The sequence below is a fragment of the Macaca thibetana genome, chromosome 14 (genome assembly GCF_024542745.1).
Source record: "Macaca thibetana thibetana isolate TM-01 chromosome 14, ASM2454274v1, whole genome shotgun sequence".
Lineage (NCBI taxonomy): Eukaryota > Metazoa > Chordata > Mammalia > Primates > Cercopithecidae > Macaca > Macaca thibetana.
Genome location: NC_065591.1, coordinates 66,244,932 through 66,266,469, shown reverse-complemented (window position 1 = coordinate 66,266,469; position 21,538 = coordinate 66,244,932). Strand labels below are relative to the sequence as shown.

At 37.7% G+C, this 21,538-nt stretch overlaps 1 protein-coding gene across 1 annotated transcript in view; it reads right to left on the bottom strand.

Moving 5' to 3' along the window:
- The window catches only part of POLD3 (DNA polymerase delta 3, accessory subunit), a 56,768-nt gene that overhangs the window by 9,001 nt on the left and 26,229 nt on the right, over positions 1-21,538 (bottom strand). Inside the window, exons 6-11 of the mRNA XM_050756221.1 lie at positions 19,363-19,630; positions 18,067-18,139; positions 12,952-13,117; positions 9,257-9,363; positions 3,912-4,024; positions 2,338-2,416 (exon numbers count right to left, since the gene is read on the bottom strand). Coding sequence (XP_050612178.1) covers positions 2,338-2,416; positions 3,912-4,024; positions 9,257-9,363; positions 12,952-13,117; positions 18,067-18,139; positions 19,363-19,630 — 806 coding nt within the window. The remainder of the gene's footprint in view (positions 1-2,337; positions 2,417-3,911; positions 4,025-9,256; positions 9,364-12,951; positions 13,118-18,066; positions 18,140-19,362; positions 19,631-21,538) is intronic.

Below are 21,538 nucleotides of genomic sequence, written 5' to 3'. Positions count from 1 at the left end.
AATTACGAGCTGTTATTTATTCAATATCTTAAATTAGAAAAGTCTGAAGAGCCACCTACAGATACAGAAAGGAAATGACTTTCTACTAGTTGGTGGTATAAGACTTTGCTCCTTCATAAGCTATATTCTGTATTCAAATGGCAGCGTATCTACAACATTACACTTCAGCATCAATTAGCTCATTATTTCATTACTTATTAACGAAACCAATGGCTGTCTCATTGCCAATTTTGTATAACACATTGCTTGGGGGAGTTAAAAAACAGGGCAGCACCAATAAAATTTCTTTAGCAGCATATTCAGTATACTGTAAGAGCTAAAAGGAATATTTCTATATTCAAAGCTGTAGCTACCTCAAACCCCAGGAAAAAGGACGCCTCCATTAAAAATATGGGGCCTTTGTTTTAGCTGAACAACATGCCACTTTTCTGGGTTGCCATTAAAAAAAGCAAACAAACCTGGTTTTTGTGGGTGACATCAGATTTCTTTTCCACTTAACTGCTTTGCTCTTAGAAACCCATCCCCTTGTCCAGGAGTCTACTCCAAACTTATCTCAGGGACCCAACTCCCCAGTTTCTGCTGCAAACTCGCAAAGAGGGAAAGATGAGTTTTCTAAACCCACAGAACAAATTTGATTCAGCACGGAACAGGGCAAACCCCCTATGCTGGTACATTTGGAACAGTCTGAGCAGAGAGAGGAAAGCAGAACTCCTTTGTTGGTAACCAAAGCCAAGATTCATTAGGTTGAGCTTGGACCAAAAACCTTAAAAAAAAAAAAAAAAAAAAAAAGGTGCAATGTGAGCACAGTTTTCACTGTTGCATCCAAGGCTCTTAACAGTTCTGTCTGGAGACAGGAGTGCAAAAAAGTCCACATCACACACCTGGCCAAAACTCGAGTACTATGTTTTAAACAAAGCAATAAATAATTACCCACAAATTCCCAATGAACTCTCACAATGACATTTGACTTTTTTCTTTGGGGCAGAAAGAGGAGGAAAAAACTGGCACCAATGCTTTTGTCCTCCTAAATTTAAAAAATATACTGTTGAATTAAGAAAGTCAACAGTAAATACATATATTGTCACCCACGGCCAAACCAAGAGGCTTGAAAATGGCAACTATTAAAAGACTGAAAGCCAAAAAAAAAAAAAAAAAAAAAAAAAAAAAGAAAGAAAGAAAGAAAGAAAAAAAAAACCCATTCAAAGTCCAGAATTCACAGGTTCATAAGAAATTTGGCACTGAAAAGACAGAATTTCCACATGTAAAGAATTTTACTCCCCAGTCGCATGCTACAATTAAAATGGCAGAGGCCTTTTCAGAGGACTGGGAGGTTGGGAACAGTGGGACAGGTAACACAGATGACAAAATGTCCTCACTAGTTTTAAGAACCAGGAAAGGTTGATTCTTCAGAGCCAATCTTTTAAAAACAAGTTTGAACTAGAAGAAAAAAAAAAAATCAAGAACAGGAAAAAATAACCTTCTCTGAAGATCCAACCTGTGGCAGGTGCCACAAAAGGCAAAATGACAACCATGGGCTATCCAACTAACAAAGGTAAAAGCCTAAACCCACAACTCTTTTCAAACACAAAAATACAGTACCAGGATATGAGCATCCCATCAAACCTCAAGTGCTAAATCTTAAAAGCTCCACAGAAGTCTGGTTTGATTATGGAAAGGGCAGAAGTAGCTAAAACATGGCTGAAGAACCAGCCAATGACTCAAAGCCTGAACTCTAATTCCTCCCTAGGCCTTCATAACAAGCACATGCTTTTACCTAACATGGCTTACAAATAGGAAACATAAAGGAAGTAATCTAGATGAGTCATTCCCTTCTGAAGAACAAATGGAACCAAATACCAAAAATGACTCTTGATACAGTCTAATCATCTGTAGCTTCTTTTCCACTGTTCAGATTTATAAAAACAAACATTCTAGGAAAAAAAAAAGCTTCTCAATGTCTATGATAACATCTTAAGCCCATACTGTGGTTTCCATCTTGTTTTTAGACATATTTATGCCACCTGAATCTTCATAACAACCACACATTTAGGCAAAATGGATATTCCACAGATAAGAAACTCTTCACCAGAGACAACATAACTTTTAGCCAACATCTTAGTGCTTATTTTTATAGTGTATGACTTAAACAAGAACCAAGGTGTTCTGACTTACACTCTGCTACACAAAGTGTATGCCATAGACAAACAGCATCGGTAGCACTTGGGGATGATTCATATGTAAATTAAAGTTTGAGATGTACCTGTTCTAAAAGAGATTATGGTGCCTCTACGGTAATAAGAGACTCTCTCCGGATTTGGAGCCAAATATTTGCCTTACCTATGCAGCCTTCCTCATCCACGTAAGTTTTAGATTTTAGTACGCGTTTTCGTTTTCTTTTGTTTTCTCCACTTGAGCTCTAAAAGATCAGAGGATACAATGTTAAGCTGATCAATTATGTTATACAGAAAAATAACAAAAGCTTTTAAATCTATACTAATCATTCTCCAGTACTCCATTATGATAAAAAGTTGAAAGAGAAACTCTACATTAGTTTTAGAGAACCAACCCCATCACATAGACAAGTTACGCTCACTATATACACAGGCTTGATATTTCATTGTTCATAAGGAGGAAAGTAGCATGCTGAAGAAAGAACTGTGTTCTGTTCATTCGGTCAATAAGCTTTTGCTGGGTAGTGCAGGCGACATGGTTAAAAAGTAGGATAAGGACCTTAGTGGAGGAGACAGATAAGGAAAGCAGACCACTGCAATATGATGTGGTGAAGGCTTCAATGGAGGGCTGAGGCAGATATTATGGGAGCACACAGGGATGGCCCCTAAACCACACCAGGGGTTTCTGTGGCATATGCCCTTGCTGTAGATACTTGCTATGTCAGCCTTCACATTTCTTGTTTTCTTTTTTTTTTGGTTTGTTTTTGAGAGGCAAGGTTTTGCTCTGTTGCCCAGGCTGTAGTGCAGAAGTGCAATCATAACTCATGGCAGTAGTCCAACTCCTGGGCTCAAATGATCATCCCGCCTCAGCCTCCCAAGTAGCTGAAACTAAAAAGCATGTGCCACCATGCCCAGATATTTTTAAAGTAGAGACAAGGTCTCCCTGTGTTGCCCAGGTCTCAAACTCCTGGACTCAGGCGTTCTGCCCACCTAAGCCTTCCAAAGTGCTAGGATTACAGGTGTGAGCCAACATGCCTGGCCAGCCTTGACACTTCAACATTACACCTATCTAATTTAGTCTCAAATAGGTATTACTAATACCAACTTCCTTTTATCTCCACTGGTCTCTTTCATCTCATTTTCTCTTCAGCTAATGAGGAAATCAGCGTAAGATTTAAATGATGCACAATGAATTAAGAAAAACTAACAGCCACAGAGGAAAAAAAAATTGTCAGCAACTATTTTTTCAACTCTTCATTATCTACACTAATAGATGTAAAAAAGATGCAGCTGAAGAGCGTTCCAAGCTGTATTTCCCCTTTGGCTGACAGTTTTCCCATCCAGCCCTTTTCCAGAATTGCTTCTGAAGGGCAGCAAATGTGTTTAAGTTGTTTATTCCCCTGTCTTTCACATGTTGCTCTGATGCAGGGGGATCTCTTTTTGCACCACTCTAACAGGAGGTGTACAGCACAGCAGAGATGCTGAAGGTCATGAATACAGAACAGCTCCCAGGTTCCACCTCTGCAATGTTCTTGAGACTATACCCGCTAGCGAAATCTCCCTTCAGGTGAGAATGGAGGAACACCCATTCTGTACAACCTGTAGGAGAGCAGAATGAGACAAGAGCCATCTACTGGCATTTGTGAAGTATACAGCAAGGGAACTGATTTAGCAAAGTGGTTGTAGGTCCTTAAGACATAAAGGATACATGGATATGCAAGAATCCCAGTATAATTTTACCTTGACAGAAGGAGGTTCAGGCTCAGTCTTTGGCACTGGTTCAAGAGGTGGAGACGGAGGAGGAGGTGGGGGTGGTGACTCAGCTTCATAAGCCCCAGGAGAGTCTGGGAAGACTGAAATAATGAAACAGACTTAGATCAGAGAACTACAAGCACTATCTGGTATAATGCCTTCTCCACTGGTTCTCTAAATTGACATGTCCAGCAAAGGGGATTTAGCAAGCAGTAATTCATGATAACCAAGAACTCTGCAGTTATATAGTTATCTTTAAAATATATATTTTATTAATTTTATATAAATAAAATCAGAGAATCAAGAACTATTACAGCCAGAAGTATCTTAGCTAAATGTTTTCTTTTATAGCTAAGTCAGGTTATGAAGTTGGTTTGTAAATATCCACTCATCGCCTTCCATATGCCATGCATTTCACTTTATTTTTACAACTCTGAGACAGATTTTCTTATTTGCACATTACAGTAAATAGAGGTTCAGAGGGGTTCCGAAACTTGCCAAGGTCACACAGCTTACAACGGAGACAGGAGGTTTTAAGCCTAAGTCAATCCAATTCTACAGCCTTGCTATTCCAACTATACCATGCCGCTTTACCATTGAGGACAAGACATTCTCTCTCAAGATCTATGTGGAGACAATCCTCAGGTTATAACGAACGTTCTATGCCAGAGTCTTTCACTGTGACCTAAGGGTTTTCATCACTTGAGATGTTTGTTAGACTGAAAATCTCCAGCTGATGTTAAGAGTATAAACTTGGAGGTGGGTGAAGTCATCTTTTAAATGATTATCATTATTTAAGCTCTAACAACTAGGACCTGATTAATATTTTGCATATTTCTAGTGACTGCTCCACTGATAGGGCCTGTTCTGCTACACTGAAGTTAACAGGAAAGCATACTTTTAGGAAAAAAATACTGCTGTGGAAGTGGCATCACCCAAGAAATGAGCACCACCAGAGGGATCCCATGATTTCTTAACAATTGCAGAATTGGTGGTCTTAGCAAACGGCCCATGAGAGGGGAAGCAAAAATCCTCAACTGACCTATTACTCAATCACCACAAAGAAAGTGCTGGGTAGCAACTTAGCCTCACCTGCTCCCTGACTCTCCTGGCTGTATTCAAATTCTTAACACAAGTCTTGGATCTGAAATTCTCCCAACTGATTAGGTCAGTGTTAAAAATTATGACAGTGAAGCGAGTTCAAGGCCAAATGACCTAAAGAGGTGAAACAGAACAAGAGCCAGAATGCACAATAAATTACACACTTTAAGTATAAAATGGGCCCCAAAAACTTTATAAGCTCTGGGAAACAACAGAGAGAAACACAAAAGGAAAGCAGTCCAGCTATCAGCCCAGCTCTGGGAGGCTAGAACATGATGGGAACTCAGGCAAGAGAAAAGTCAAACACCAGAAGTAAGCCTCCATTGTTCTGAAGGAACAGCTATGAAGAAAGCTGGGCTATAATGGTAGATGTGTTATAATGGGAGGAGGAAAGTTTAGGCAATGAGGAAGCCAAAGGAATTTTGAGACTCACAGTAATAAACTTAGGCATTCTTATTTCCAGTTCTGAAACCAGTTGACTTAACCAAAGAAAACAATCCTAGTGACACCCTCTAAGACCCCTCTCACAGCACTGTATGCAAATGTTTATCTAGATCCCCACTCTAGACTCTAAGCTCCAAAAAGGCAGAGACACCACGATTTCCCTGGCATAAACACAGAGTAACTGTGTGTGTGTGTGTGTATGTGTGTGTGTGTATTTATTTACATAAAGGAAAACCACCACTTTCTGAACTAAATTTGGAATGAGGAACCCAGGTCAAGGAAGACAACATATATCTCTCTCTTCCTTCCACACACTCCCTGAGAGAAACACTGTGATAATAAACAAGTAAAACATTATGACTCCCCCAAACAGGGAGGAGAATAGTAGAGGAGTCAAGAGCCCTTAATGATTAAGAAATTTCAACAAATCCCTGGAAGATGGAAGGCAGATGGGAGAAAGTTGACAAGAGAGGCATCAGTCAAATCAGATGAGTCAGAGAGTAGAGATTATTATCTATTATAAAACTTCTATTTTTATCTGACTTTTAAAATTGTAAATATCTACTACTTTGTTTAAACTTGCCGCCATTCATGTACTAGAATATATGTCTGTCTGCCTTAGTCTTTACCAAGCCAAACATCCCCACTCAATACATTTTTACTGACACAGACATAAAGAATGTCCCATGCACTGGTGTATTTTAAACAGATTTGTAGCCAATCTGCAGCTCTTCAAGTGAAAGTTAAGCAATGAAGTATCACTTATTCCAGGAAAGCAACCTTTGTTGGGACAGAGTAAAAACTGCAATGAAACTAATTTCAGAGATCCACTGTGTCAAAGAGTTCTCTGGCAGAGACAGGTAATTAGAATTCTTGGAAACCATTCACAGCTTCCTAGGACTCAGTATTTTTAACAAATACCTATCTTTACCTAAAATTGGGGATCATTTGCTTAACATTCTCCATAAGCACCTTGCAAGGACTGAAAATATTAGCAAAGACTTAAATATTTATCAGTTAAAACTACATTTCTTCTTAGCAATGTAGATGTTATTCTTAATTTTATTTCTTTCTGGGTCTGGCCTTTTGATTTTGCTTTACAAAGAGAGTATGTAGAACTACTAAAGGTGCATATGACCCCGCAGGGGTAAAAGAGAAAGGCACAGTCCCTTGGGTAGAGAGTTACAAACAGAAGTGGAAGGGAATTTTCTGAAAAAACTGAAGGTACTTGCAAGTATGGGCACCTCAGCAGGAAGAGTAGAGTGAGTAATAAGAAAACTATCTGAACTTGTTTCCAGACACAGGTAAAAGAAAAAACAGGCCAGGTGCAGTGGCTCACGCCTGTAATCCCAGCACTTTGGGAGGCCAAGGCGGGTGGATCACAGGGTCAGGAGTTCAAGACCAGCACGGCCAACATGGTGACACCCCATCTCTACTAAAAACACAAAAATTAGCTGGGCGTGGTGGTGGGCGCCTGTAATCCCAGCTACTCGGGAGGCTGAGGCAGAGAACAGGGTTGAGGCAGAGAACAGGTTGAACCCGGGAGGCAGAGCTTGCAATGAGCGGAGATCACGCCACTGCACTCCAGCCTGGGCGACAGAGTGAGACTCCGTCTCAAAAAAAAAAAAGAAGAAAAGAAAAGACAAAACAAAAGAAAACCATGTACCAAGCACTGTCTTGGCACTTCTGACACATCATCTTATTTCATGTTCATAAAAAGCCTGTACCATTTGTGATAAAAATCCCCGTTTTAGAGATGAAAAACAAGGAATTAAACAAGTTAACTAACCTGCTTAAAGTCACACAATAAATGGTCAAGGTAAAATTTAAACCCAGGTCTGCCTGACTGCAAAGTTCTTGTATTTTCTCTTCTCCTGCTGTTCCTTTTCTAACTTCTGGCTGAAGACAGCATATTGAACTATATGACATACTCAGTGTAACAGAAATAAAGTAATAATAAGTTAGAGACTGTGTAAGGGTTTAAAATAAAATCCCACTGGCTTTGAGACAAAGACGAAATTTAAGAATAAAATGGCAGAGGTTTATAAATTTAGTCAGATGCCAAAAATTATCTTTGCCAGAGGAAAAAAAATCTAAGAGCTTCTGCTCTATATCATCTGTTATTATAGGTTGTGCATCTCTATCGCATTTCTTCACATTCCTTTCAAAACTAAATAACCCCACTTATATTTCTAATCACCCAACAGTATTATTGTTGTAGGCTACAGATCAGAACTACAAGGAATATTTCAGAATGATATAATGAGTGCTCAACCAACCATAGTAATTCCTTAACTTAGAACTGACTCCTTCACTAATACTAGAGTATCTAATTTACCTTTTTAATGTACATTAGGTTGATGGCTTCAAAGACCTTTCCAAAATCTTCCCAAGGTCTTTTACTGATTGGAAATAGGGAAGACAGTTCCAATTAGCACCTATTCCTACATTTACTTCCTAATTATTTTCCCATGTGTCTACATGGAGTTGTTCCTTTCTGCAGCCTTGGCCAAAGCATTTTGATAAATGACAATGGAATGAAAATATAGCATTTGCCTCTCTGGGATGCTCATGTGTCTTATCCTACCCATTCTGAAGGGCCACTAAAAACCACAGAAGGACATTGTACCTCTCACAGCATATCAACGGCTGTAATTCTAAACACATAGCATGAATGGTAGAATCTAAATCCACAGAAGTGTAAAAGATGCTACATCTCTATCACAGACTCAACTTTCTGCTACTATTTCTTGGGTCTGTTCATTTTTTTGCATTACTGTCATCCATATATATAATTTGTTTTTTTTCACTCACTTGTATAGTTGAGCTAATATCCTTTTTCCAGAAGCCTTTCTTAGCATTTTCAATTCCTCTTAGTTTCTAGAAAAAGTAGAATCTTACAAGTTTCATTTTGTCCTTTGATAGCACAGTAGGTTCCTTTTTTGCATTCATTATTATTCTTTACTCTCCCTTTTAGTATCTGTTTGTGTTTGTCTCTATATCTTCATGTGATGCTGAAATACTTTAGACTAGATTTCCCCTCATTACCTAAAATGTTTTATACCCATTATGCCATGAATTCATGGACAATTGATTAGAGCAGTTCAAACTTTTCACCACTGTGTCTCAAAGTGGGCTTTTCAAAGTAGAGTCATGCACTAGTATATCAGTTCAACCCATTTAACTTTCTTTTTACCCTCCTTCTTTTTCTATATACTTTATACAATTTGGGGCAAGATCTTGGCTCTTCAAAATATTTGATATTTTTTAAAAAGCATATTAATGTTCCTGGTAAGACTCTTGCCCTTATGAGGTCTGCTTATCTTACACTGGCCCACAGCCTAAAACTAGAAGGGTCCACAGTGTCATTCCCTTCCAATAATGACACTGCAGGTTGTTCCAGTTAACCCTAGTTTTACCTGTGTGGACCACCACCAATAATATCCTGGCTGCCTAGAATGTCACAATTCTTAAAAGATTCACATGAAGGTAGCCAAAGGAATATCCTCCCCTTAAAAGAAAAGAAAAGAAAAAAGAAAAAGTCTTAGATAGTGTGCATAATAATAATTCTTATCCTCTTTCCCTCTGTGTTATTTTGACAAATTGACAAAAGATCATGGTTCTAGTCAAAAGGCTAACGCAAATTTCAAACAGAAAGAGGTGCTATGGTGTCTCTCAATGCTAGAATTACTACTCTCATTGTGATCCTTAATCCATTACTTTTTTAGCTCCTTGAACATTAAAAGTAAAATTGATCCCCCTAACCAAAAATGACTGGTAATGCCCACCTTCATCTTCACTGCTATCAGATTCAGGAAGTTTGATTCTTCTCCTTTTTTTCTTCATGTTTTCAGTTTCCTTTGTCTCATCATCAGATAACGCTACTCGCTTCCCCCTGTTGTCATCCAGAAATAAATTAAGCTTGTTACACATAACAAAAATGTTAAGTATTCACATGCTCTTATGGGTTTTGCTTTATAACTCGTGGTCTTAATTCCAGAGGGTAGAGAAGGACAGCCAAATAGTCCAATAAGGACTCTTGTTAAGGATACTCTGCTAACTGACCATTAACTAGGTCACTTTATGAGGTGACTTGAATAAAAAATTTCTAGAGTTTTCTAGAAACTGCTGGAAGCTACAACCAGGTTATCAAAAATCTCTCCAAATTCCTTCTTACTTCCCTGATAGGACTTTCAATTATCCAACAAGCATTAAATAAGCAGCTACTACATACCTACAAGGCTCTTTGCTAGCCATTGAGAATACAATGATACAGAAGAAAATACTGTTTTCAAGAAGCTCTGGCAAGCACCACTGGCTATAAGGCAATGTGGTAGATTTAACTGGACAAATAAAATGTTATGGAATATAATTCATATTTCGAAAACTTACAAGCTAAGTAGAAGTTCATCATGTAGAAAGGGGAAACATATTTTAAAGAGAAAGAACAATATGAGCAAAGGCAGAGATATCCTTTTAAGGTGATTCTAATGACATAATAATAATAAAAAAAAAAACCTAGACTCCGCCGTGACATTATTTAGCTCCTCAGGATGAATGGATACTCCATCACACTCCTCATGCAACCAACAACTAATTTATCAAAGGCCTACTGAATGTTAGAGATACAAATATATACAAGACATAATCTTTGCCAACAAGTACCTTATGTCTTATATAACTTTAAATACCAACTTTCCTTTCTACCTTGAACTAGAAAAAGAACAATTAAACCCAAAGTAAAAGGAAATAATAAAGATAAGAACAGAAATCAATGAGATTTAAAAAAAGAAAATTAACAAAGCCAACGTTGTTACTTGTGGGAAAGAGATTAATAAAATTAATAAGCTTTTTATAAAACCCATTTTGAAAACAGAAAAATATAAATTACCAATCGGGAATGAAACAGTGAAGAAATCTGTACTGAGTACAGGTTCTACAAACTCCAAGAATAAGGTTATATAATGAACAGGTTTATGCCAATAAACTCAGCAATTTAGATCAAACTTTGAGTTTTAAAAGCACAACTCAGTCAAAACTGATCCAAAAGAACTAGAGAATTTGCACAGCTCTAGTTAAATCAAATTCACAACAAAAACCTTTCCTACAAATAAAATCCAGCCCTGGATTCACTGGTAAATTTTATTAAACATTTGAAAAATATGTACATATATATAAACTCCTTCAGAAAACAGAGGAAACTTCTCCCAACTGCGGTCATGGATCGCTTAATGACAGGGACACATTTTGAGCAATGCATTGTTAGGTGATTTCACTGTGTGAACGTCATAGAGTCTACTCACACAAACCTAGATGGTCTAGTCTACTGCTCCTAGGCTACAAACCTGTACATCATTGTTACTGTACTCAATACTGTAGGCAACTGTAACATAACAGTATTTGTGTATTTAAACATCTAAAAAGAGAAAAGATAGTAAAAATACTGTATAAAAAAGATTTAAAATGGTACACACGTCTAGGGCACTTGCCATGAATGGGGCTTTCAGCACTGAAAGTTGCTCTGGCTGAGTCAGTGAGTGAGTGGTGAGTGAATGTGAAGGTCATAGGATGTTACCGTACACTACTGTAGACTTTATCAACACTGGATACTCAGGCAACACTAAATTTATTTTAAAATGTTTTTCTTTCTTCAATAATAAACAGCTTACTGTAACTTTATTTTCAATTTTATAACGTTTTGGCTCTTTTGTAATAACACAGCTTAAAACAAAAAATTGTACAGCTGTACAAAAATATTTTCTTTATATCCCTATTCTATAGGCTTTTTTCTGTTTTAAAAATTTTGTATTTACTTTTTAAACTTTTTTTGTTGAAAGCTAAGACCCAAACACACATTAGCCTCGGCCTACACAGGGTCAGGATCATTGTCTTCCACCTCCACATCTTGTCCCACTGGAAGGTCTTCTTCAGGGGCAGTAACACACATGAAGCTGTCATCTCTAATGATAACAATGCCTTCTTTTGGAGTATCTCCTAACGACTGCCTGAGGCTATTTTACAGTCAACTTTTTTTATAAGTAGAAAGACTACTGTCCTCTAAAATGATAAAAAGTATAGTGCAGTAATTATAGTAGCATAGCCATTTTTATTATCAAGTATTATGTATACATAACTATTAATATATATGCTATACTTTCACATGACTGGCAGCACAGTAGGTATGTTTATACCAGCATCATCACAAACACGTGAGGAAAGTATTGTACTACCATGTCATGACAGCTATGATGTCACTAGGCAATAGGAATTTTTCAGCTCCATTATAATCTTATGGGACCACTGTCATATATGTGGCCCATTGTTGACCCAAACATTGTTATGCAGTGCATGACTAATCTTATGAAGTTAGCACAATTTTGACACAGCAACTTGATAAAGACATTACCAGAAAAGAAAGTAACTGACCTATAGCCCTCATAAACACAGGCAACAAATGCTTAGCGTAATATTAACAAATTTAATCCAGCAATATATAAAAAAGGATAATATCATAACTAAGTGGAGTCTATCCCAAGAACACAAGGTTGGCCTAATTCACCACATTAATAAAAACACCATCTGAGCATCCAATAAATTCAAAAAAGCATCTGTCAAAATTCAATAACCACTCATGATAAAACCTCTTAGCAACCTTGGAACAGAAAACAACTTCCTCAATCGGGTTAAGGGTATCTATTAAAAATCTACATTTAACATCACATTTAGTAGTGAAATACTGAATGCATTCCTGGCAATAAGCATCAACAGTGAGTGATGTACCCATGGTTGGGGACATTTTTATCCATACAAGTCATAAGTTCCTAGGAGGTAAGGCCCACTGGACAGAGCTTTAACCCTCTAAAATTTCACCATTTTGTTGATGTTTTCAACGAGAGTAATCCCAACCTTGCCACAAAAGTCGTCTTTCTAGGCCTATCAGTCTTGACAGTGTCCTTTAGAATTTCTTTCAACAGACTAATTCTACCAACTATGAGGTAGTGTCTCCAATTCCTGGATCTAGTTTTAATAGCTTATGTGCTTTTTATTTTCTTTTCTAATTACATTTTACCACTTGAAAAATAAACTCATTGATACAAAAAGAAAACAAAGAACTTTTTCTCTTAAATTTGACTGGAAACAGTAACCCTTCATTTGGCAAATTGAAGTGAAACACACACACACACAATTAGACACACTTATGCCATGTCCACAAATTTAAAACAAAAACTAACAATCAATTTAGATCAATAAGGCCAAAAAAATGACTTTGGTCCTTAAATCATCCAAACTGGCTGATTCCACAGTTCTACTCCACTAGATAAGCTAGTGGGCTTCTCTTTCCATTTTGGTTGTATAGTTGTATCCATAAGGCATTAAGTGGGATTTAGTACTTAACTGAAAACTGCCTGCTGTCAATAAGCCCAAAGAGACCTTCTCACCCCCAGTAGAGACTCTTCCCCAACAAGCAACAACATTTTCCTACCTTTTTTTTTCCTTCTGCAGCACCTTAACAGGCTCTGCTTTTTTGCTGGATTTTTTCAGGCCTGCAGGAGCTGCCAGCTTTGGTTCAGTGACAGATACTGTAGGCTGCTCCACTATTTTTTCTTCTTTCACTGCTTGTTCTGAGTCCAAATTGACTTTAAGTTTATCTATAAATAGAGTATAGCAGACGACATATGACCCCATCATGCAATATTAATACATCATTCTTTTGACAGTCTACCATGTGCCAGGTAATATGTTAGGAGCAGGGGCAAAAAGGAGCTCATGGACTATTTAGAAAACATTCCTCCTTTCCAACTACCACTCTAACTGTAACTTCTCATTTCTGCCTCCTGCTAATCCCTCATTGTATCACAGCCCCCAGGCTAAATGATAGTAAAAGCAAGGCTTAGAAAAAACATATACAACTTTATGAGGTATCATCTTTTTCATTTTCAGATGAGGAAAATCAATAATCAGAAGGATTACAAGATGTTTCCCAACAATACACAGTTTACAAATGGTGACAACGATTTGTAGCCAAGACCTTTACTTTCTATATATTCTATCTTTTAATGCCTGGATACCCTTAATATCTCACTACTACCTTAATGATAAAAGTTAAAGACATTTTGGATTCAAAGAAGTTTGGTTCAAACCCCGCTTCACTCTGGGCAAGTTATTTTTATCTAAAAGTCAGTCTTTTCTACACCTGGGATAATAGTTACAAGTTATTATAATGACTAAAAGAGATCAGTATTGGTTAAATGATTTATCCAAGGTAACACTGACAGAAAAGGTAAGAGTTGGGATTTGAACAGAAGTCAGTTTAACTCCTCAAAGTCCTTAACCCTTTTCCTACACCGAGCTGAAGAATGACTACTGTGCAACAGGGAGAACTAAGAAATGCAAAAAGGCCTAGCCATCTGAGGAACTATAGAAGCATGTCATCTAGCCTTCACACTGTACTTAGTGATAGCTTTTCACAAGTAAAGTCACAAAATACTATTAGAAAGCTGTCAATAGCTGGAGGTGCTTCAATAAGTAGTTTTGGTTATATGTTGTTATAATAGCTTAAACCTTCTACAGTGTAGAAAAAACTAGTATCATAGTCTTGGCTATTATGCATAGCTTAGTATAATAATTTATAAATAATGTGTATTATTTGAAGGTGTAGCTGATGGACCAAAATGTAATCTATTTACACTTTTCTTTTTTCTGAAGACTTGAACAGAAAATGCGAACAGTGGAATCCACCTTTCCAATGATGGCATACTCTTGCATTTTCAACTGTTGTTCTCAAGTATCAGTGCCTCTCAAATATCCCAAATTGTATAAGAGAGTAAACATGCATCTCCAGGGCTCTAGGGGTCAACAGCCAATACAAAAAATACAGTACACTGGAGTCACATGTGTAGCTTTAAAATTTATGCAAAATTTTCAATCTATCACATAAATTATACTGTTTTAATAGCAATTGTTTTAAAAATGGCATCATTAGGAGAAAAAACCTCCAAATACTTCCTACCTACCTTATGTATTAAGGAAAGCGAGGCTACTGCATTGAGTTTACCAATTACAGAAAACTGCTCTCAATTAAAATACCACTGATCAAACATTAGATTCAGCATCCAGAGTTTCTTCTCTCTGTCTTGGTTTCACAGAATTTTGAGAACTCTAACTTAAACATATATGCAGCTACCAATAGCCAATTAACTGGTAAAGAGGTAGTTCAATGCAACAATTTAAGGCGATTATTAAGGAAAATTTAATGACATTTTGTTACCTGAATGATCAAGTCACCTATTTTCTAGCTGATTAAAAGCATTTCCTTCTTATACTCAAGAAAACACGAAACCTTTTCAAGCAAATAAAGATAACCAATTATGACCTTTAAATTTTGTAATCAATGCTGAATTTTGTCACATATAAAGCATTACTTTTAAAAATTGAGATATAATTCACATACCATAAAATTCATCACTTTACAATCAGTGGGTTTTGGTTGTATATCCACCATAACTGTCCAGTTTTAGAGCATTTTCATCACCCCAAAAAGAAACCCTGAACCCATTAGCATTCCTCCTTGACCCCAGTCCAGTCCCTGACAACCAATCTTCCTCTCCTCTCCTTCCTCTTTCTCTCTTTTTTTTTTTTTTTTTTTTTTTTGAGACAGAGTCTCACTCTGTTGCCCAGGCTGGAGTGCAGTGCAGCGATCTTGGCTCACTGCAAGCTCTGTCTGCCGGGTTCACGCCATCCTCCTGCCTCAGCCTCCCGAGTAGCTGGGACTACAGGTGCCTGCCACCATGCCCGGCTAATTTTTTGTATTTTTTTAGTAGAGACGGATTTTCACCGTGTTAACCAGGATGGTCTCGATCTCCTGACCTCATGATCCGCCTGCCTCAGCCTCCCAAAGTGCTGGGATTATAGGCATGAGCCACCACGCCTGGCCCCTACTGTCTCTATAGACTTGCCTATTCTGGATGTTTCATACAAATGAAATAATATATGATCTTTTCTATCTGGCTTATTTCACTTAATATTTCAAGGTTCATCCATGTATATCACATATCAATCTGTACTTCATTACTTTTTATAGCTGAATAACATTTCATTGTCTGGATATACCACCTTTGTTTATCCATTCATCAGATGACAGACTTTTGGACTGTTTCAATTTTTGGCTATTATGAAGAATGCTGCTATGAACATCTATGTACAAGTTTTTGTGTGGACATACAGTTTTAATTCCCTTGAGTAGATATCTAGGAGAGGAACTGCTGCTCTATGTTTAACTTTTAGAAGTACTGCCATATCATTTTCCAAAGTGAGTACACATCATTTTACATTCCCCACAGCAGAACGTGAGGGTTCAATTTCTCCATATCCTTGCCAACACTTGTTACTGTCCAGTATTAAGTTTACATGGTTCAAGTTCCCACAATGAACTCTCTTCATCCAATTCTCAAGCTTCATTTTCATTGTAATGATCTTGTCATGTGTCAAATACAATAAAAAAGTCCTAATTTTACTCTGAACATTCAGCCTTGAAGAAATGTCTGTTAAATAAATTAACTTTGTAAGCAATTCTTTTCTTTACATTAATATTTAATAGTATTTTATTTTATCCAGGTTTTCCCCCTCACTGAATTACGTGCCATTATAACACCTTATTACTCCTACCTAGCAATTACAATCATCCACTATTTGAATGTTTTCTTTCTTTTTTTTTCTTTTTTTTTTTTTTTTAGGAATGGGGTCTTGCTATATTTTTGGCTGGATTTGAATTCATGGGCTCAAGCAAATCTCCTGCCTCGGTCTCCCGAGTAGCTGGGATTATAGGCATGTACCACCATGCCTGGCTTTTTTTCCATATTTATTTGTCCATCTCTCTCAGTAGAGTATAAGGACTTGAGGCAGGGACCTTGTCTTTTTCTCTATTGTATCACCAGTGCATAACAATGCCAAGCATATAGCAGGTGCTTGATCTATTTGCTAACTAAACACATGACTTAAATAAGCACACTTCTGTATAGTTTGATTTTTTTAAACAATTCACAATCACATATTTTATGTATTTTTAAAATAAGAATTTTAAAATTCACTGGGTTTTTAAGGTTACAAAGGCATTAAAAAAAAAGCAACCAACAAAAAGATGGGTCTCATCAAAGTTGCCAAGAAACCATGATCTGATTGGGTACAGTGGCCCATACCAGCTAGGCAGGTCAGTGACAGCATGATGCTTTAACACAGCAGTCCCCAACCTTTTTGGCACCAGGGACCAGTTTCATGGTAGACAATTTTTCCATAGGCAGGGGTGGTGGTGGGCAGCAGGGTAGGGGTGGTTTCAGGATGAAACTGTTCCACCTCAGATCATCAGGCATTAGATTCTCATAAGGAGCCTGCAACCTAGATCCCTCACATGCCCAGTTCACAAAAGGGTTCGCAATCCTATAAGAATCTAATGCCACCACTGATCTGACAGGAGGTGGAGTTCAGGCATAATAATGCTTGCTCATTTGCTGCTCACCTCCTGTGCAAACCAGTCCCCAACAGGCCCCGGACTGCTACCCATCAGTGGCCTGTGGGTTGGGGACCTGTTTTAACAGAAGTAGGAATCATTCCCTATACACCAACTGTGCCTGCAGTAATACAACAATGCTTCCCAGAAACCTTTAAGTATCACATTTTCCATTCACTTTTCTAGTTACCCATTCTGAGCTGCAAGAACACAAAAATGTTCTCTGACAGCTTTTATAGCAAACACAAAAAATGTCACGCTTACATAAGCAGAATATGAAAAAAAATTTAGCCATCATGGAAAGGCAGAATTTTGACTAATTTTGCTTGCATAGGCATGTAACAAAATGCCTCCTTGAAAAATCTTTGTAAAACTGATGCTCCAAGAAAGTGTGCCATAATTATCCTGTGGCTCCTGCATTCTTCCTGGTATTCTACCACATACTCTCAGGGGATGTACACTTGATATGAGAAGTATGAAAATATGTGACTACTGGTTCTTTCCATACAGAAGAATTCTTACTTAAGTATCTTTTTAAAAATAAAGAAGATTTCTGCTTTCTCAAAAAAAGATTTTTAAATGTCCATTATGACTCGGGCTCTTCTAATTCACACTGGAAGTCTAATTCATTACTGTAAGTAATCTGCAAAAAATAACCAAAGAAAGGCAAAATATTTGCTTTTGTGGACCCTTGAGAGATAGAAGAAATAAAGGTCACACCAGGCAAACTGACTCTAGCATCCATGTTATTAACCTCAATACTATACTGCGTAGCCAGGCAGCCTCCCTTTTATTTTAATCACCCATTTTCAAGGGCCCTATGAAGGAAATAGTTCATTATCTTTTCAAAGCGGGAAGTTAAACCAGGAATAATAAACTGCTCTCGAAGAGATCTCAACTGAGCCTAACTGACCCATAAAGTTCCAGCTAAGTTACTTTCATCAATATATTGGGCAGTACACTGTAAATTTATGTTAGGATGCAGGTAGTCTCCTGGACAGGCAAAAACTAAACAAAGTAACTTTCACTTCCGGTATAATATGTCATTACATTAACATTCATTCATTAGTCAAAGTAAGGTAAGAACATGCTTACTCATAGCAGCTTTTCCAAAAAAGTTGCTCATCATATTCCCTTTCCCTGGGGCCTTGTTGCCTGCTGAAGATGCCTACAAGCACAGAAAACACGTATGATTTTTTGCTAGCATTTAGGCTGTTCATGAAGTAGCAGTCTCAAACAATCTCTTCTATAGCACACTGCTGTGATATATTTAATTTGACAGAATTAAAAAAGATCAGAGGCAGTATGTACACAAAGCAGGAAAACCTAAAACATTACATTTTTAATCATCAGAAGTAGATCTGAATTCCTGGTTCCCACCGTTTAGTAGCAATATGAGCTCCAGGCAAATTACTTAAGTCTAGGTTTCTTTTTTTTTTTTTTTGAGACGGAGTCTCGCTCTGCCGCCCAGGCAAATCTCAGCTCACTGCAAGCTCCGCCTCCCGGGTTCACTTCTCCTGCCTCAAGCAGCTGGGACTAGGCGCCGCCACCTTAGTTTTTTGTATTTTTTTTTTTTAGTAGAGACAGTGTTGGTCTCGATCTCCTGACCTCGTGATCCGCCCGCCTCGGCCTCCCAAAGTGCTGGGATTACAGGCTTGAAAGTCTAGGAAAAATAGTTAATACCTCCCTCACAGAACTGATAAGAGGATTTGAACAAAGACCAAACTATTGGCACACAGCTGAAATTCAATAAACATTATTGTTTTCCTCCATCCTTCCCCAAGACAGACACTTGAAAATGACAGTGATCTGAATTGAATACACTTGACACTTGAAAATGACAGTGATAATAATAGTAACAACAATAATTATACTTTTCTAGATTTTTAAAATAGTATCGGAATGATACTTTTCTTAAGTCAATGCCCTTACGTTAGTTCAGATGACTGAACAATAAAAATCTAAGGCAAGCAAATAAAGCAAAACAAAACAAAAAAACCCACATAAAGTATAATAAGAATGGGAAATACCCTAGGAAGGAAGGTATATATTGCAAAGCCCAGAACATAAGATATTCCTCAGAATGACATATTGCAAATAAACATTTTTTTGAATGTTAACAATTCTAGAGGTGTTTTCACATGTTTTCATCTGGGTCTCACAACAATCTCGTTTGCAAAGGAAATCCAAGGCTCGGTGAGAATCATTATCAAAAGCAAAAGAACTCTTTCAGGTAACAGTATCAAGTATTAAAGCATTCAAACTAAAGTAGAAAAATCAGAACTGAGTATCAGAACCTTACATAAATAAACTACTACCACTGGGACCATTAATGCTTTTCTAGTTACCCACTCTGAGCTGTAATGAAGGGTATCTTCAAAGAAGACTTACATTTGTTACTTCCTTAGCCTCTGTTTTAGCTTCCTTGTTGGTTTCTTGGGTTTTAGCAGCAGCTTTGGAGGCAAACATTCCCATAATTCCTTTGGGCTGCTGGGAAACCTGCTTGGATGCAGGTGGGCCATGACCATTGGTGGTCAGCTCATTGTTGGCTTGTGTCTCACTTGACATGTGAAGATGTGACTGCTCAAACTTTTTGGAAGATGAAGAAGATTCAGCAGGAGATCTAGGGACTGCAGCTGCACATTGTATAGCACTAAATCTAGGGACAGAAATGTTACATTAAGTTAATGTCAGCATATGCATTCTTGGGTGGTTCAACAAAAAAAAGAGAAAGAAAAAAAAAACTAATGTCAGTATACAACCTTATTTTCAAATTCTTGCTTCTTCCACACAATACTTAACTCTAATATTGTTTAAAATCAACTTTAGAAAAATGTTGTATGAAACTCTCTATTACATAAAGAAACAAATACTAGAGAGAAGTGAGTCACTTGTACTAGGTCATACATCTAGTTAGTAACAGACAGGGTTGGAATTAGGTGCCTTCTACCACCATTAATTGAATATTCTTGCTTTTTTTGAAAAAAGTATCCTAATTCAAAAAAGAATGCAACCAACCATAATAAAAGACGCAGTAATTTCATTATCCTTGGGAAATGAAATAGCCCTTGTTTTTAAAGACCTTCCTCTGATAGGGCTAGATTTGCAATAAATATTGACTGAATCAAAACTAAGCTTTAAATATTAACAAATTTCCTGGCAATGCTCTTGGCCAGAGTAAATCATGCTGCAGGGTTGGGTGTGCTGGCTCATGCTTGTAATCCCAGAGGTTTGGGAACCTGAGGTAGGCAGATCGTGTAAGTCTAGGAATTTAAGACGGCCTGGGCAACATGGTGAAACTTTGTTTCTACAAAAAACACAAAAATTAGTTGGGTGTGGTGGCACACGCCTATAGCCCTGATTACTCGGGAGGCCAAGGTAGGAGGATCACCTGAATTCAGGAGGTCCAGGTTGCACTGAGCCATAAGCTCATCACTCAACTCCAGTCTAGGGAACAGAGTGAGACGCTGTCTCAAAATAAATAAACAAATCATGCTTTAAAACAAGGAAAAGGCTGGGTGTGGTGGCTCACGCCTGTAATCCCAACATTTTGGGAGGCCGAGGCAGGTGGATCATGAGGTCAGGAGTTCAAGACCAGCCTGGCACACGGCAAAACCCTGTCTTTACTGAAAATACAAAAGTTAGCTGGGCATGGTGGCACGTGCCTGTAATCCCAGCTACTCAGGAGGCTGAGGCAGGAGAATTGCTTGAACCTGGGAGGCAGAGGTTACAGTGAGCCAAGATCACACCACTGCACTCCAGCCTGGGTGATAGAGTGAGACTCTGTCTCAAAACAAAAAACAAAAAAAAGAAAAATAGGAGAAGCTGGGAGCAGAGCCACTGGCTCCAATAACCTATAGTCCTTGACAGCCATTTGTTAATAATTTCTAATAATACTAACGGCACCAGACAAGTAAGTATGCCCAAGGCCAAGAGAAGAAAATTGGTGGAACAGCTTGCGTGGCATATTAAAGGGAACATACATCTCTAATCATTATAGAAGTGCCGTTTCACACAAATCCATAACGTAACATTCCACATTGTGAATAGGTAATTAATTTAGCCTTCTCACAGGATTATTTTCTTTGTTAGAAAAAGCAAAGTTCCCCAGCTTTTTCTAACAAAGAAAAATATTTTATTTTTCCCAGTCTTGCTTATTGAGCATACGTAAGACCTCCTTGAAGTCTTATTTATCTTTTTTATTTCAGGCACCCAGCTCAAGACCTGGCACAGAAAAGTGCTAGAAACAACATGTTGAAAGAATGACTAAGTGAATGAAAGTGAGGCTTCTGGCTTCTCTCCCTTCTTTAGTGTATCACCTTCAACTTGGGGTGGGAGATTTCTAAACTATGTGGTGATAGCAATTATCTTAAAGATCAACCAGGCACAACTTCAAGATTAACTGCTAGAACACCTGGTCTAATGAAAAAAAAAAGAAAATCCCTGATACATCGTTTCATCTCAGAAGTAACTTTAGACTGGACAGCCCCAAAGCTAGAGTCAAAAGCTCCAAAAATCTTTCACTGATTTATTATGGTCTTCATCAGAAAACTCTGTATTTACACAC